The 18,508-nt window shown below is 48.1% G+C and overlaps 1 protein-coding gene across 11 annotated transcripts in view; it reads right to left on the bottom strand.

Moving 5' to 3' along the window:
* The window catches only part of EHMT1 (euchromatic histone lysine methyltransferase 1), a 698,071-nt gene that overhangs the window by 357,683 nt on the left and 321,880 nt on the right, over positions 1 to 18,508 (bottom strand). For all 11 annotated transcript variants that reach the window (XM_030207091.1, XM_030207089.1, XM_030207095.1 and 8 more), the window contains 2 exons: positions 5,011 to 5,091; positions 4,477 to 4,585 (listed from right to left, as the gene is read on the bottom strand). In XM_030207091.1, the coding sequence (XP_030062951.1) occupies positions 4,477 to 4,585; positions 5,011 to 5,091 (190 nt within the window). The remainder of the gene's footprint in view (positions 1 to 4,476; positions 4,586 to 5,010; positions 5,092 to 18,508) is intronic.

Raw genomic sequence — 18,508 nt, 5'->3', positions numbered from 1 at the left:
GATCTACCAAGGGGGTGCCCCACACCTGGAAGATCTGTCGCACTACTCGGGAGTTGAGCGACCACTCGTGAGGTTGCATAATCCTGCTCAGTCTGTCGGCCAGACTGTTGTTTACGCCTGCCAGGTATGTGGCTTGGAGCACCATGCCCTGACGGCGAGCCCAAAGCCACATGCTGACAGCTTCCTGACACAGGGGGCGGGATCCGGTGCCCCCCTGCTTGTTGATGTAATACATGGCAACCTGGTTGTCTGTCTGAATTTGGATAATTTGGTGGGACAACCGATCTCTGAAAGCCTTCAGAGCGTTCCAAACCGCTCGTAACTCCAGGAGATTGATCTGCAGATCGCGTTCCTGGAAGGACCAGCTTCCTTGGGTGTGAAGACCATCGACATGAGCTCCCCACCCCAGGAGAGACGCATCCGTAGTCAGCACTTTTTGTGGCTGAGGAATTTGGAAAGGACGTCCCAGGGTCAAATTGGACCAAATCGTCCACCAATACAGGGATTTGAGAAAACTCGTGGACAGGTGGATCACATCTTCTAGATCCCCAGCAGCCTGAAACCACTGGGAAGCTAGGGCCCATTGAGCAGATCGCATGTGAAGGTGGGCCATGGGAGTCACATGAACTGTGGAGGCCATGTGGCCCAGCAATCTCAACATCTGCCGAGCTGTGATCTGCTGGGACGCTCGCACCCGCGAGACGAGGGACAACAAGTTGTTGGCTCTCGCCTCTGGGAGATAGGCACGAGCCGTCCGAGAATCCAGCAGAGCTCCTATGAATTCGAGTCTCTGCACTGGGAGAAGATGGGACTTTGGATAATTTATCACAAACCCCAGTAGCTCCAGGAGGCGAATAGTCATCTGCATGGACTGTAGAGCTCCTGCCTCGGATGTGTTCTTCACCAGCCAATCGTCGAGATAGGGGAACACGTGCACTCCCAGCCTGCGAAGCGCCGCTGCTACTACAGCCAAGCACTTCATGAACACTTTGGGCGCAGAGGCGAGCCCAAAGGGTAGCACACAGTACTGGAAGTGACGTGTGCCCAGACGAAATCGCAGATACTGTCTGTGAGCTGGCAGTATCGGGATGTGCGTGTAGGCATCCTTCAAGTCCAGAGAGCATAGCCAGTCGTTTTCCTGAATCATGGGAAGAAGGGTGCCCAGGGAAAGCATCCTGAACTTTTCTTTGACCAGATATTTGTTCAGGGCCCTTAGGTCTAGGATGGGACGCATCCCCCCTGTTTTCTTTTCCACAAGGAAGTACCTTGAATAGAATCCCAGCCCTTCTTGCCCGGATGGCACGGGCTCAACCGCATTGGCGCTGAGAAGGGCGGAGAGTTCCTCTGCAAGTACCTGCTTGTGCTGGAAGCTGTAGGATTGAGCTCCCGGTGGGCAATTTGGAGGTTTGGAAACCAAATTGAGGGTGTATCTTTGCCGGACTATTTGGAGAAAACTATTTGAAAAACTTTCAACCTCCCCCCGACCGGCAGATCACCCGGCACTGACACGTTGATGTCGGCTATGCTCTGCTGGAGCCAGTCAAAAGCTTGTCCCTTGCTTTTGCTGGGGAGCCGAGGTGCCTTGCTGAGGCGCACGCTGCTGACGAGAGCGAGCGCACTGGGGCTTAGCCTGGGCCGCAGGCTGTCGAGAAGGAGGATTGTACCTACGCTTACCAGAAGAGTAGGGAACAGTCTTCCTTCCCCCATAAAAACGTCTACCTGTGGAGGTAGAAGATGAAGGCTGCCGGCGGGAGAACTTGTCGAAAGCGGTATCCCGCTGGTGGAGCTGCTCTACCACCTGTTTGACCTTCTCTCCAAAAATATTATCCGCACGGCAAGGCGAGTCCGCAATCCGCTGCTGGATCCTATTCTCCAGGTCGGAGGCACGCAGCCATGAGAGTCTGCGCATCACCACACCTTGAGCAGCGGCCCTGGACGCAACATCAAAGGTGTCATACACCCCTCTGGCCAGGAATTTTCTGCACGCCTTCAGCTGCCTGACCACCTCCTGAAATGGCTTGGCTTGCTCAGGAGGGAGCTTGTCCACCAAGCTCGCCAACTGCCGCACATTATTCCGCATGTGTATGCTCGTGTAGAGCTGGTAAGACTGGATTTTGGCCACGAGCATAGAAGAATGGTAGGCCTTCCTCCCAAAGGAGTCTAAGGTTCTAGAGTCTTTGCCCGGGGGCGCCGAAGCATGCTCCCTAGAACTCTTAGCCTCCTTTAGGGCCAAATCCACAACTCCAGAGTCGTGAGGCAACTGAGTGCGCATCAGCTCTGGGTCCCCATGGATCCGGTACTGGGACTCGATCTTCTTGGGAATGTGGGGATTACTTAAAGGCTTGGTCCAGTTCGCCAGCAATGTCTTTTTTAGGACATGATGCATGGGTACTGTGGACGATTCCTTAGGTGGAGAAGGATAGTCCAGGAGTTCAAACATTTCAGCCCTGGGCTCCTCCACAACCACCGGGAAGGGGATGGCCATAGACATCTCCCGGACAAAGGCCGCAAAAGACAGACTCTCGGGAGGAGAAAGCTGCCTTTCAGGGGAGGGAGTGGGATCAGAAGGAAGGCCATCAGACTCCTCGTCAGAGAAATACCTGATGTCCTCCTCCTCCTCCCACGAGGCCTCACCATCGGTATCAGACACAAGTTCATGAACCTGTGTCTGAAGCCGTGCCCGGCTCGACTCCGTGGAACCACGGTCACGGTGTGAGCGTCGAGAGGTAGACTCCCTCGCCCGCACCAGCGAAGCTCCCTCCGCCGACGGGGAGCCTTCCTGGGAGGCGACCACAGTTGGTACCGCAAGCGGCACCGATGTCGGAGACCTCACCCCGGGCAAGGGGCCAGCCGGCGCCTCACTCGACGGTACCAGTGGCGCAAGCACCCCCGATACTGGAGGGTAAGGGCGCAACAGCTCTCCCAGGATCTCTGGGAGAACGGCCCGGAGACTCTCGTGCAGGGCGGCTGTGGAGAAAGACATTGAAGCCGATGCAGATGTCGAAGTCAGAGTCTGTTCCAGGCGTGGAGGCTGTTCCGGACTGTCCAAGGTGGCGCGCATCGACACCTCCTGAACAGAGGGTGAGCGGTCCTCCTGGTGCCGATGCCTACTGGGTGCCGACTCCCTCGGCGACCCAGAGCTTTCGGTACCGAGACGGGAAGGAGACCGGTGTCGATGCTTCTTTGACTTTTTCAAACAAAGCATTTCACCGGAGCTTCCCGGTACCGACGAGCACATAGAATCCAGCCGTCGCTTCCTCGGGGCCGAAGCCGAAGGTCGGTCGGTCTCGGGGGGGGGGCTGTACCGCAGGAGCCCTCAGGGTAGGGGGAGATCCACCCGAAGGCTCACCGCCACCAGCAGGGGAATGGACAACCCTCACCTGCACTCCAGTCGAAGCGCCACCGTCCGACGACATCAGCACTAGTGGAGGTCCAGGTACCACAGACGCCGACGCAGCCTTCCGATGTCTCGGCCCCGACGATGCAGAGGGTCGATGCCTCGATGCAACCGATACAATCGCGGCCGAGGACGGAGGTTTTGACGCTGTCGACGTCGACGCACTCGATACTCCCGGTGCCGATGCCGACGAAGAGCCCGAGAACAAAACGTTCCACTGGGCCAATCTCGCTACCTGAGTCCTTTTCTGTAAAAGGGCGCAAAGACTACAGGCCTGCGGGCGTTGCCCAGCCCCCAGACACTGAAGACATGACGCGTGTCTATCAGTGAGCGAGATTACCCTGGAGCACTGGGTGCACTTCTTGAAGCCGCTGGGAGACTTCGATGACATGGGCGGAAAAATCACGCCAGCGAAATCAAAACTCGTAATTGCGGTAAGGCAACAAAAAGAGGGGGAGAAAAAACTCGACCCGAGGCCTCAAAAGGGCCTTTCCCCCGAAAACGAAAGAAAACTTAACGGGGCCAAAAACTGGAAATACGGGAAGGGGAAAAAGACCGAAAGGCCCTTCTTCGAAATCTCTTTCTTTTTTTTTTAAGCGAAAAGTCAAAAAATGCGCGAGGATCAACTTAAGGGGCGCAAACGGCGCAAACACGACCGTACCGAGCGCGGACAAAAGAAGACTGACGAACACGAGCCGGTTCGGGCGGGAAGACGGCCGCGCATGCGCGGTGCACATAGGCACGCGAGGACTAGCAAAGGCCTTTGCTAGTGAAGTTTCCGATTGGATGGGCTGCCGTGGACGTCACCCATCAGTGAGAACAAGCAGCCTGCTTGTCCTCGGAGAATGCGGCTTATATGGGGCATTGGAGGGTTAAGTGACTTGCCCAGAGTCACAAGGAGCTGCCTGTGCCTGAAGTGGGAATCGAACTCAGTTCCTCAGTTCCCCAGGACCAAAGTCCACCACCCTAACCACTAGGCCACTCCTCCACTTCTCAGGAACAGGAAAACCAACCCTCATTAGCAGCTACATAAACAAACTCTTTCTTTATAAGTTTCTTTTAGTTCAACAACTCAGCACCTGGTTTCCTCTTATTCTTCTTTTTTCGCCTCCTAGATGATTTGAGCCACAGGTTGTCCATCTTCATCTTCTTCTTCTGCATTTTCTTCCGTACACTAGATTCTGAGCTCTGCATAACCCAAAAAATATCTTCAAATAGTACACATCATATCAACAAGTGAAAAGGCTATGTCTTTTAGGCTTACTGAGTATAAATGGGTGTGCCCTGAAGTGCTGCCCATAGTGCTTAGTGGATATGAAAGGAGAAGATTTTACATATGCTACAAAGGACATTCTTACAAAAATAGCATCTCCCCATCTCTCCAGTTAAAAAAATTGGTTGAACAGCTCAGAATGGACCTAGAATTAGAACTGAAAGCATGGAGAGCTAACAGGGAACCTAGCATTGTGATGAAAATCTTTTACTTTTAAGTATTAAAGTAAATCAAACATACTTAGCATTTTGGAAAAAAGAGACAAGCATATTCCAATTTGTTGGTATATTGTAAAATGTTATACAGTATGTACAAGAAAAAAAACACAAAAAAAAATTACCAGGTCAGACTCGTCTCCATCTTCCTCTTCTTCACCAGACTCACCAGATTCTAGCTCTTCATCAGAATCGATATCGCCCATCTGTAAACAACAATATCCAACAAAGAGAACTCAGCTAATAAATCTACACGTCAGCACAAATCATCTAACTTTCCATCAAATCTATCACTTATAAACTATACAATGGCTTGCCTTCAGACCTTGTAATGGCATAGTGAGCCAAGTAGATATGCAGGTACTTCTCAGACAGGACTGAAGGCTACCCCAAGGGTGATGTACTCAAGCCTAAGAGGTAATGAAGGGAGAAGAGCAACTGATGCTTGCATGCTGTAAATGTAACTCACTTCTGGTTTGGATATAATGCAGAAATTAGATCTTATCTGCTATTTTTTTTCCTTTAGTCCCAACAGATTGGTCTAGAACTTGTTTTATGCCCATCTAACAGGAGGTGGAGATAGAGAGAACAGAGGTTTAACAAAGTTTACTGTGCAGCAGCTTGAAGTCAGTAATTCGAAAACAAAGCAGAGGAACATTTGAGAGATAGGAAAGAAAATATTCTGCCTCTTTAATATAACACAAACTCTCACAAATAATGCCAAGTAAAACTCTTCTAAAACATAGCTTTCTTCTCTCTGTATATATCTTTTTTTATTTAAAATTCTGGCTGTGAAAAAAGAAAACTTAACAGCATTGCTTACACATATAAACAGACAGTAAGAGCAAAAATAGAGTAGGCTTCTGGACTGATCTGCTGGGACCAAAAGAACGAAAATTAGCAGGTAAGATCTAATTTCTCCTTCCTCTGCATCCCACAGATCAGTCTAGAACTTGTGGAATGCAGAAAAACAATCCTCAAGTTGGGATGGAGACAGGCATCCCTGCTGAAAGAAATGAAACCCTAAATGAGGCTTCCTTCCTGACTGAAATATCCAACTGATAGTGCTTAGAAAGGGTATGACAGAAAGACCACATTGCAGACTTGCAAATTTCATTGATGGAAACTGCTTGTGACTCAGCTATAGAGGTAGCCAGTGCACCAGCAGAGTGGGCATTAAGGTCCAAGGAAGGTTGCTTCCCCACCAGAATGTAAGCTAAAAAATGGAATCTTTCAACCAATGAGCAATAGTGGCTTTAGAAGCCTGCATTCCATTATTGGGACCGGAAAAGAGAACAAAAAGATGGTCAGAGCATCTGAAGCCACTGGTGACTTTCAAGTACAATCAACGTGTTCAGCGAATATCAAGGTATTTTAATGAATTGTAGTCCGATTCATAATCTTCTCTGTGAAAGAAACAGAGATAAACTGATTGGTTCAAATGAAAGGCAAAAACCACGGAGGGAATGGAAAACATGAAAAGGGATCTACAAAAATTAGAAGAATGGTCTAATCTCTGGCAATTAAAATGTAATGTAAAGAAGTGCAAAGTGGGGAGTAGAGATCCAAGGGAGCAGTATGTCCTAGGCAGTGAGAGGATAATATGCACAGACAGGGACCTTGGGGTGATGGTGTCCAAGGATTTTAAAGCAAACAAAATGGCGGTGGCTGTAGCCTGAAGGATGCTAGGCTGCATTGAAAGGAGTAACCAGCAGAAGAAAAGAGGTGTTGATGCCCCTGTACAAGTTGTTGGTGAGGTCTCACCTGGAATATAGCGTTGGTAGGTATTAATCCGCAAACGAACCTTTTCCGGAGATGCGAAGGCGGTAGAACGAGAGGACATGAAATGAGATTGAAGGGGGGCAGACTCAAGAAAAATGTCAGGAAGTATTTTTTCACAGAGAGAGTAGTGGATGCTTGGAATGCCCTCCCACGGGAGGTGGTGGAAATGAAAATGGTAACGGAATTCAAACATGCGTGGGATAACATATAGTAACATAGTAGATGAAGGGCAGAAAAAGACCTGCACGGTCCATCCAGTCTGCCCAACAAGACAAACATATGTGTAAACCTTACCTTGATTTGTACCTGCCTTGTTCAGGGCACAGACCGTACAAGTCTGAGCAGCAGTACTTCCCGCCTCCCAGCCACCAGTCCCACCTCCCACCACCGGCCCCGGCACAGACCGTACAAGTCTGCCCTCCACCATCCTCGCCTCCCAACCACCACCCCTCTTCCCCCCACCTGCTCCGCCACCCAATTTCGGCTAAGCTTGAGGATCCATTCCTTCTGCACAGGATTCCTTTATGCATATCCCACGCATGTTTGAATTCCGTTACCGTTTTCATCTCCACCACCTCCCGCGGGAGGGCATTCCAAGCATCCACCAGGCTCTCCGTGAAAAAATACTTCCTGACATCTTTCCTGAGGCTGCCCCCCTTCAACCTCATTTCATGTCCTCTCATTCTACCACCTTCCCATCTCCGGAAAAGATTTGTTTGCGGATTAATACCTTTCAAATATTTGAACGCCTGTATCATATCACCCCTGTTCCTCCTTTCCTCCAGGGTATACATGTTCAGGTCATCAAGTCTATCCTCATACGTCTTGGAACGCAAATCCCGTACCATTCTCGTAGCTTTTCTTTGCACCTCTTTCATTTTTTTAACATCCTTCACAAGGTACGGCCTCCAAAACTGAACACAATACTCCAGGTGGGGCCTGACCAACTACTTGTACAGGGGCATCAACACTTCCTTTCTTCTGCTGATCACACCTCTCTCTATACAGCCTAGCAACCTTCTCGCTACGGCCACCGCCTTGTCACATTGTTTCGTCGCCTTCAGATCCTCGGATGCTATCACCCCAAGATCCCTCTCCCCCTCAGTACCTATCAGACTCTCACCGCCTAACACATAAGTCTCTCTTGGGTTTCTACTCCCTAAGTGCATCACTTTGCATTTCTTCGCATTGAATTTTAATTGCCAAACCTTAGACCATTCTTCTAGTGTCCCGTCTTCCGCCGGAACCAACACGCACCTGCTCGCCGCCGGTACCAGTGGGCCATGGGGCCCGGGGCCGCCATGGATGGCCGGCCTTCGCCGCAGGTCCTCCGGTGGCCGGCTATTGCCAGCCAGTGGGGAGAGGCGGCCATTGCCTTCAGTCCGGCTACAGAGGATCGCCGGTTGTTCGCGCCTCGTTGCCGCCGATGGCCGGCTTTCCACTTCCGGGATGGAACCCCAGCATCAGGGCGCCGGCGGAGGATAGCCGGCGTCTCTTCCGGTTGCGGGAGCAAGCAGGGGAAGCGGTGACTAGCGTCACCTCGGATTGGTTACCTGAAGACTCAACCGCAGGAAGCACAAGCTGGGGCCCCGCGCTAATGAGGAGGACTACTTAAGGAGCACTACTCCTCCTAGCCAGTGCTTCGGATTCTCGTTCCTGAGAGCTCCGCATCGTTGGATGGAACTCTGTACCTTGCTATCGGACATTGCCTGCTACTGATTCTCTTGACCGTCGCCAGCCGTGACCATTGCCTGCTACTGACTCTTCTTGACCGCCGCCTGCCTTGACCACTGCCTGCTACTGATTCTCCTTGACCGCTGCCTGCCTTGACCACTGCCTGCTTCTGATTCTCCTTGACTGCTGCCTGCCTTGACCACTGCCTGTCACTGATTCTTCTAGACCGCTGCCTGCTTCTACCTCTGCCGCCGCTGTCCTCCTCGCCGGCGTACCAGCTCCCCGGGACCTCGGACCAGTTGTCTTCCGGGAATCCAGAACCGCGCTGTCTGCGGGGCCTGTCCGCCCCCTGTTCCAGAAGCCCTTTAGGCTGCCCGCACCTGGAGGCTCAACTTCCAGGGAACGGCGGCCTTCCCAGGCGAAGAGTGGGGGTGGGTCGGCTGTCCTCTGGAGAAGGAGGGGTTCACTCCGCCGTCTCCGGCCGGATCCAAGGGCTCACACCAGCAAAGCTGCTCATCCTCTTGCGGAGCAAGACATCTAGTTTCCTCAGATCCTTTTTCATGCTTTCCACTCCCTCCCAGGTGTCCACTCTGTTGCAAATCTTAGTATCATCTGCAAATAGGCAAGCTTTACCTTCTAACCCTACGGCAATGTCACTCACAAATATATTGAACAGAATCGGCCCCAGCACCGATCCCTGAGGCACTCCACTACTCACCTTTCCCTCCTCCGAGCGAACTCCATTTACCACCACCCTCTGTCGTCTGTCCGTCAACCAGTTCCTAATCCAGTTTACCACTTCGGGACCTATCTTCAGCCCATCAAGTTTATTTAAGAGCCTCCTGTGGGGAACCGTGTCAAAAACTTTGCTAAAATCTAAGTAGATTACGTCTATAGCATGTCGATGATTTAATTCTCCAGTTACCCAATCAACGAATTCAATGAGATTCGTTTGGCACAATTTCCCTCTGGTAAAACCATGTTGTCTCAGATCTTGCAACTTATTGGCTTCCAGGAAATTCACTATCCTTTCCTTCAGCATGGCTTCCATTACTTTTCCAATAACCGAAGTGAGGCTTACCGGCCTGTAGTTTCCAGCTTCTTCCGTATCACCACTTTTGTGAAGATGGACCACATCCGCCATTCTCCAATCCCTCGGAACCTCTCCCGTCTCCAAGGATTTATTAAACAAATCTTTAAGAGGACCCGCCAGAACCTCCCTGAGCTCCCTCAATATTCTGGGGTGGATCCCGTCCGGTCCCATGGCTTTGTCCACCTTTAGCTTTCCAAGTTGTTGATACACACTCTCTTCCGTGAACGGTGCTCTATCCACTCCATTCTCAGGTGTACTTTTGCCAGTCCCTCTCGATCCTTCTCCAGGATTTTCTTCAGTGAAAACAGAACAAAAGTATCTATTTAGCAAATTGGCTTTTTCTTCATCATTATCTACATGGATCCTAAGGAGCTTAGCCGAGATTGGGTGGCAGAGCCGGTGGCGGGAGGCGGGGATGGTGCTGGGCAGACTTATACGGTCTGTGCCAGAACCGGTGGTTGGGAGGTGGGGATAGTGCTGGGCAGACTTATACGGTCTGTGCCCTGAAAAGGGCAGGTACAAATCAAGGTAAGGTATACACAAAAAGTAGCACATATGAGTTTAACTTGTTGGGCAGACTGGATCGACCGTGCAGGTCTTTTTCTGCCGTCATCTACTATGCTACTATGTTCAGTTTTGGAGACTGTATCTTGCTAAAGATGTAAAAAGACTAGAAGTGGTCAAGAGGAAGGAGACAAAAATGATACGGGATTTGTGCCATAAGACTATGAGAAGAGACTGGAAGACCTCAATATGTACAGCCTAGAGGAAAGAAGGGACAGGGGAGATATGATACAGGCATTTGAAAACTTAAAAGGGTATTAAATATAGAAACAAATCTTTTAAAGAGAAGGGGAAACGGTAAAACTAGAGGACATGAGCCGAGGTTGCGGGGTGGCAGACTTAGGAGTATTGTCAGGAAATTCTTTTTCACGGAGATGGTGGTCGATGCCTGGAATGCCCTCCTAAGGGAGATGGTAGAGGCAAAAACAGTGTAGGAATTCAAAAAGGTATGGAATTAACACAGAGGATCTCTATTTAAAAAATGGATGGTATTTAAAAAACAAACAAACCCTTAAATGGCTGCATATGTGTGGAAGTGCGAGTGATGCTTGGATGGCGACTCCAGCTGTGAAGAACTAAGACTGGTGCCAGGCAGACTTTGTAGATCTGTGTTCTGTATATGGCAATCCAGATTAGGATGGGCTGGAAAGAGCTTCAATTGCAACTTCAGTAGCTGGAACCAAGGACACTGCTGGGCAAACATTTACAGTCTGGGTACCGCAAGTGACAAGATGGATTCGGATAGATTGGAGTGAGTTTTGACAGCAGCTCCCGTAGTTGGAAAAAAGACAGAGCCAGGCAGACTTCTATGGTCTGTGTCCCAGAAATACCAAAGAAAGACTATGATCATGTATACAATATCATGTTCATTGTTGATTTAATCATAAATTGATAAGAAGCATGACTGTTGGGCAGACTGGATGGACTGTTCAGGTCTTTATCTGTCGTCACTTACTATGTTACTATATCCTTATTGTCACCCCAGCTTCACAGAAACTAAGAAGGGGGTTCTTGCAGGAAAGGGCTTGGAATTCAGAGACCCTACTAGCTGAAGTAATCACTACCACAAATACCATCTTAAGGGAGAGATCCTTCAAAGTGGCCTTCCTAAGAGGCTCAAATGGAAACTTTCGCAGAGCTCAAAGAACCAGAATCAAATTCTACTCTGAGCAAATCCGCCGACTCTTAGTACACTAAAACTCAAAGGTTCTCCACAATCTAGCTGTAACGTTTGTGAACCCTTGGCCTAGAGGTGGCTGAATGAGAATCACTCTACCACCTCTGGGTAGACGGAGTCCCATAGAGTCGAGTATCCCAAAGAACTGGACTGGATTGCAGGTGGAGGAGAACTAAGGTAGCTTTATTGGCAGCAAAAAGGACACAAGTCAAAAGGGCAAACAAACGGCTCAGAAAAACAAAAGAGGGAAAAGAACAAAAGCAGCCTAGCTGCACATCCTAACACTAGCTAAAGCAAAGCAAAAACATACAGCATACAATAATGGCAAATAGAAGGACAGTCCAGTCGAACTGGAAAAGCAAACACAAGAAAACAAGAAGCTAAGTAAAGGCCTGCCCCAGAGGGACAACGGAAAGCTAAGTTCACTGGCAGTCAGATAAAGGTTCATTCTGTCAGGACTCTCATGTAAGCTGCAGGACGCGGGCGGCAAGTTCTCTTGGAAGCAGGAGATAAAGAGCAGCCAAGCAAAAGAAAAAAAGTCTCTAGTAGACCCACTCCGCAGGTAGGGAACTTGAGTGGACCCCTCCGCTCGCTGGAGGCAAAGAATGGCACAAAACCAAACAGACACTGAGGCACCCAAGCCGAATGCTCTCAGGGCAAGCAAAGTTTAAGCAAGCAATGCCCGAGCAAAGGCTCCCAGGGCAGACAAGGTTTAAGCAAGCAATGCCTGAGCCAATGCTCCCAGGGCAAAAGGTCAACAACAAGCAATGCCCGAGCCAATGCTCCCAGAGCATAAGGACACACAGTCACAGCACGGCAAACAGGAACAGCCCACGCGGATCCCTCCGCGCTCCGAGCACAGCCACCTCGTCCAGATATACTTCAAAACGTGGGCACGGCCCCAGTACTTCCAGCACTCCACGCTGTCCCAGCACACAAAGTCCAAAACTCAGCACAGAGCCAACTCACTGCAACCAGCGACCAAGGACTCACTGCGGATGTCTGGAATCTCAGCTGAAGTACAAGAATCTCTCTGGACTTCAAGACTTGGAAGCAGGCTATACTGGAACAGAGCAAGAAGGTGAAAGCTGGAGGAAAGCTTCAGACCACGGCCCCACAGGGGGACAACAGTTGGAACTAGCAGAGCCTCAGGCAGGCCTGAGCTCAATCAGAAATTATTGCCAGAACCCTGAGTGCATGCAGAGGCCAGTTTAAGAAGGGCTCAGCACTGATGACATCATCAGCTTGGCCTCCACCACTCTACAGTGACCCCACAGGTCATTGACTAGAACTGCAAGTAAATTTAATGGGTCTAGATAGAGCAGGGCACTGACGAGCAAGGCACAAACGACGACGACCGTGACACTAGCATAAGCCTCTGAAGTTGATCTTTTCCAAGTATACAGAAGGGTAGAAATGACTTCTTCAGCATACCCTTTTTCCTTAACTGGGACCCTTCAAGAACCAGGCCTTAAGACCAAAAGGAGATGGATCATCCATTTAAATCGGACCTCAGGCCACCAACCCTTGAAAGATAGTAGAGGAACAGGGCTGTCTATATGGAGACAAATGAGGACTGCTCATCAAGGTTTCCTGGGCTGATTGGAAATGACATGTATGACATTCCCCCAGTGGTGAATGATTCTTGAATATGTTGCCTATCATTGGCCAAGGAGGGAACACATACAGAAATGATTGGCCAAGGCTGTAGGAGAGTATCTAGGTTCTCTGACCTGAATTCCTTCCAAGAGATGAAAAATCTGGGGACTCTGTGCCTTATGGCCATTAGGTCCAGGACAAGAAGGCCCCACATTGACATAATCATGACAAATGTTTCCTTCGATAGCTCCCGTTCCCCAAGATTATTATTTATTGCATTTGTATCCCACATTTTCCCACCTATTTGCAGGCTCAATGTGGCTTACATGATTATGTTAATATTGTCATACCAGGATATCAAATACAGAAGAATTGTGCATAGTTTAAGTAAGGGAGGATAGAAGGAGGGAGTGATTAGGGTACGTATAGAGGGTGGGCTTTCATAACTGATTGGGTTGGTGAGGTATAGTAGTGAGGTTGTCGGTTATCGGTTCTCATTGCAGGCTTTGTTAAAGAAGTATGTCTTCAGAGACTTGCGAAAGATAGTTATATCGTTGATTGTTTTCAAGTCTGTAGGTAGTGCATTCCATAGCTGCGTACTCATGTAGGAGAAGGTAGTGGCATGTGTCAGCTTGTATTTTAGTCCTTTACAGTTGGGGGAAGTGCAGGTTGAGGAATTTGCGGGATGATCTTGTGGCGTTTCTGGGAGGTAGTCTACAAGGTTTATCATGTAGATTGGGGCGTCTGCGTGAATGATTTTGTGTACAATCGTGCAGATCTTGAACGTAATTCGTTCCTTGAGTGGGAGCCAATGAAGTTTCTCTCTTAAGGGTTTTGCACTTTCATATTTAGTTTTTCCAAATATGAGTCTGGCGGCAGTATTCTGGGCAGTTTGGAGTTTTTTGATTGTCTGCTCTTTACAACCAGCGTACAGTGCGTTAATGTAGTCTAGATGACTTATTACCATTGACTGTACCAGGGTGCGGAAGATGTATCTCGGGAAGTACGGTTTTACTCTTTTGAGTTTCCACATGGAGTAGAACATCTTTTTCGTTGTGTTTTTCACGTGGGTATCAAGAGTGAGGTTTCGATCAATGGTGACTCCAAGAATTTTCAAGTTTTGTGAGACAGAGAGAGAACAATATGGTGTGATTATGGTGGAGAAATTTTTTGTATTGTGTTGTGAGGTGAGTACAAGGCATTGTGTTTTTTCTGCGTTGAGTTTTAGTTGGAATGCATCTGCCCATGTGTGCATTGTGCGGAAGCTTTGGTTGATTTCGTTGGAGATTTCATTTAGATCATGCTTGAACTAGATGTAGATTGTGACGTCATCAGCATATATGTAGGGGTTAAGGTTTTGGTCGGCTAGAAGTTTGGCTAATGGTATCATCATTAGGTTGAATAAGGTTGGTGAGAGGGGGGATCCTTGGAGGACTCCACATTCAGGTGTCCATGTGGGCGATCTGTCCGCATTCGTTGTTACTTGGTATGATCTTGTAGTTAGGAATCCTTTGAACCATTTGATGACTGTACCTCCTACTCCGAAGTATTCTAGTATATGTAATAGTATTTCATGATTAACCATATCAAAGGCACTGGACATGTCGAATTGTAGGAGGAGTATGTTGTTACCAGTTGCGATTGCTTGTTTGAATGAGTTCATTGTGGTCACTAGAACAGTTTCTGTGCTATGATTTGACCGAAATCCTGATTGGGATTCGTGCAGAATTGAGTGTTTATTTAGGTATTCAGTGAGTTGTTTCGTCACTATGCCTTCCATAAGTTTGGTTATGAGTGGAGTAGATACAACTGGGTGATAGTTGGTTAGGTCCATTGTGCTTTTCTTAGCATCTTTTGATAGCGGGGTAAGTAAGATGTTTCCTTTATACATGGGGAAGAGTCCATTTTGAAGCCTGTGATTTATGTGGTTCGTGAAGTCTGTTTTGAATTGTTTAGGTGTGGAACTTATTAGACTATTAGGACAAATGTCTAATTTGCATTGTGATTTGGCGTATTTTCCAAGCCAATGTGAGATTTCTTTTGATAAGAGCGTGTCAAAGTTGGTCCATGATCGATCTGCTGGGCATTCCCCGGGTTTTGAGTCGAGGCGTTCAAGTATGTTTGTGTAGTCCATTGTATTGGTGGGTATCATGAGTCTGAGCTTTATGATTTTTTCCTTGAAGTAATTTGCAAGGTTGGTTGCTGATGGGGTATCTGTGTTGTTGGAGGTTGCCATAGTGGTGTTTAAGAGATTGTTTATGAGTGAAGAGTTTGTGTGTGTCTTTGTAGTTTGGTCCTATTTTGGTTTTGTAATATGTCCTTTTAGTTTGTCTGATAGCGTATTTGTATTTTCTTTGTAGTTGTTTCCAGTTTTTGAGTGTGTTTTCGTCTTTTTTCTTCTTCCATGCTCTTTCTAGTCTTCTGACCTGTGTTTTTAGTTCTTTTAATTCTTCGTTAAACCATGGTATTGAGTTTTTTTCTGTGTGAGGTTGTGGTTTGAAGTGGCGCTATTTTGTCTAGTATTGTTCTGCATCTGTTATCCCATTCTTGAAGAAATTGGGGTGAGTCTGTAGGTGTTGTCCATTCGTCAGTATAGAATTGTTGCCAGAATATTAGTGGGTCTATTTTGCCTCTCGTAGTGTAGGTTTGTTGTTTTTGTTGTGTCTTCTTTATTCTCCAGTGGAGGGAGAGGTTAGCACTGTAGTGATCGGACCATGGCCTGGCTGTCCATTTTGTGTCTATTAGTGTGAGGTTTGGCTCTAATGAAAATTTGTGGGTGATGATGTCTAGTGTATGTCCTTTATTGTGGGGGGGTTGCGTGTTTGGCCAGTGGAGCTCCCATAGTTGGAGGAAGTCTTTGCATTCGTGTACATTGCTTGAGTTAATATCTTCAAGGTGAAGGTTGATGTCTCCTGCTATCAGAAGGTTCTGGGTACAGAAACAGGTATTCGATATGAAATCTTGAAAGTGCGTTTGTGAGTCTTGCCAGTTGCCCGGGGGTCTGTAAAATAGGATTAGGTTTAGGTGATCATGTAAGTTGGGGTGGTTGATTCTGACTGAGGCTATTTCAAGTTGGGGTAGGATAGATTCTGCTGCTGTTGTGAATGTGAATTGAGATTTATTGCTATGCCTCCTCCTCTTTTTCTTTCTCTTGTCCAGTGGGTAATTTTGTAACCTGGAGGACAGAGCTCTAAGATTATTGGTCCATTCCTGCTAAGATAGTCCGCCTGAACGTTCACAGATCCTGCTATGTGAGTGACTGATATCAGAGGCAGGTGTTTTTCTGCCTACCAGAAAAGACAGCTTCCTTTAGATACAAAGAGGTGAGAAACTTGTCAGGTTGAACTGAAGACATTACAGGCCTCAAGGTTTCCATTCTGAAATGCTGGACCTTGAGCACTTGATGTGTTTAAGTTCCAGAAATGGACAAAAAGACCCTTTTTTGGAACAATGAAGTAAACTGAATATCTTCCTCATCCCCTTTTGAACTGAGGTATGATCTGTACTGCTCCCAACCAAACCAGATCTTGTAAGGTGGATTGAATTGCAATCCTTTTGGCCTGTGAATTGCAGAGAGACTCCAAGTAAAAATCTGAGAGAGGACCAGCAAATTCTAATTTGTACCCTTTCCTTTACAAAGTCCAAGTCCTACTGGTTTGAAGTAATTTTGGTCCACTCCTTGAAAAAACTGGACAATCACCACCTGAGGAGTAGACAAATAACCCATCACTGGGAAAATCGTATGGTGTTTGTTGATCTGGGAAATGGAGCAAAGTTCCTTCTGTCTCCTCAAAAGGAAGTCTGTTTTTGTTGAAAACAAGCTCTCTCATATGAATTTGATTTCCCTGGTCTATAACACTTAGCATTCCGGAAACTGGAACAAGACTGGGCTGAGTGAAATGATGCCTTAGACTTATCCGGAAGCTTTGATTCATCCAGGTCCTTGACTAGCTTTTCCAGATCTTCCCCAAACAAAAACTGGCCATATAATGGTAGCCTGGCTAGCCTAAATTTAGAGCACCATTTTTCAACTGGCATGCCGCAGGCAGGGGCAGACTGACTGTTCAGGCAATCGAGATGGAGATTTTGCACCTTATTAGTGTGCCACAAGATGAAAAAGATTGAAAATCACTTATTTAGAGGCTACATCTGCAGCCCAATATCTAAGCCAGAGTCAACGGCTTGCTAAGACTGCTAGGGAAATCTGCTTAACTGAACCCTAAGTAGATGCGAAAGTGAGCCCAATAAGTAAGCCAATCCCAATTCTAAGGAAGGCAGGGACTCCAAAAAGATTTGGAAATAGAAGCCTTCTGAACCTAGCTGAGGCAAGCTTCAGCAACACTGGAACCACAAACCATCACCTGTAAACATAAGGATGCCACTTGAAATGAATGTTTCAGAGAAGATTCCAATCTGCGATCCTGAACATCCATGAGTGCTAAGCTCCCTTCCACTGGAATAGTAGTTTTCTTGGTCACTTGTGATCAATACATCTACCTTAGACAGTTTTAATTTGTCCAGTTCCTGAGAGAGAAGAGGATAAAGGTGGGACATAGTCCTTGTCACTTTCAGACTGGCAGTAGGGAGCATCCCATTGTGCAGACATTAGCTCCTGCATAACTATATCAATATGAAATGTTTTGGAAGGGTTTTTTTTTTATCCCTGACATTATTGAATTTGAACCAGCAGCTGAATTCTGAGGTTTACGAGAGGAAATATTAAGCACTTCCATAGCCTTAGTAATAAAAGTAGAGAGCTCTTCCTTACAGAAGAGTCTGGCTGCAGAGGCCAAAAGGGCGCGATCAGAATCATGGTGCCGTGGTCTTGCTTGAGTTTCAGTAAGGTCTTCCCCACCAAAGGTATGGGAGGATACGCATACAGGAGGCCCTCCCCCCAATGCAGGAGAAAGGCATCTGACGCTAGCCTGCCGTGGGCCTGTAGTCTGGAACAGAACTGAGGCAGCTCTTTGAGCAGGGTTTGTCCATCTATGTTAAATTGTACAGCGCTGCGTAACCCTAGTAGCACTTTAGAAATGTTAAGTAGTAGTAGTAGTAGTTGTAGCTTGTGGTTGGTCTGTGAGGCGAAAAGGTCCACCGAGGGGGTGCCCCACTCCCAGAAGATCTTGTGTACCACCCTGGAATTGAGCGACCATTCGTGCGGTTGCATGAGTCTGCTCAACCTGTCGGCCAGACTGTTGTTTACGCCTGCCAGGTATGTGGCTTGGAGGAGCATGCCGTGCTTGCGGGCCCAGCGCCACATCCCGACGGCTTCCTGACACAGGGGGTGAAATCCGGTGCCCCCCTGCTTGTTGATGTAGTACATTGCAACCTGATTGTCTGTCCGAATTTGGATAATTTGGAAGGACAGCCGATCTCTGAAAGCCTTCAGCGCGTTCCAGACCGCTCGGAGCTCCAGGAGATTGATCTGAAGACCTACTTCCTGAAGGGACCACACCCCTTGGGGAACCTGTACTCCTGGGGTCGATGCCATGATCGCGCCGAAGCCGTCGCCACCGATGTCGACGTCAAAGGGCCGGCACAAGTTCCAAAAAGACGGTCCCGAAGAACTTGCCTCGCAACCTGTGTCCGCTTTTTCAAGCCGAAACACAAGTTGCATGCTTTGGAATTATGTTCCGGCCCAAGGCACTGGAGGCACCAAGCGTGCGTATCGGATTGCGAGATTTGCCGGCCGCACCGACCACACTTTTTAAAGCCGCTGGGGACCTTCGATGTC

The sequence above is a fragment of the Microcaecilia unicolor genome, chromosome 6 (assembly GCF_901765095.1).
Source record: "Microcaecilia unicolor chromosome 6, aMicUni1.1, whole genome shotgun sequence".
NCBI classification, from domain to species: Eukaryota; Metazoa; Chordata; class Amphibia; order Gymnophiona; family Siphonopidae; genus Microcaecilia; species Microcaecilia unicolor.
This window is presented reverse-complemented; position numbering and strand designations above follow the sequence as displayed.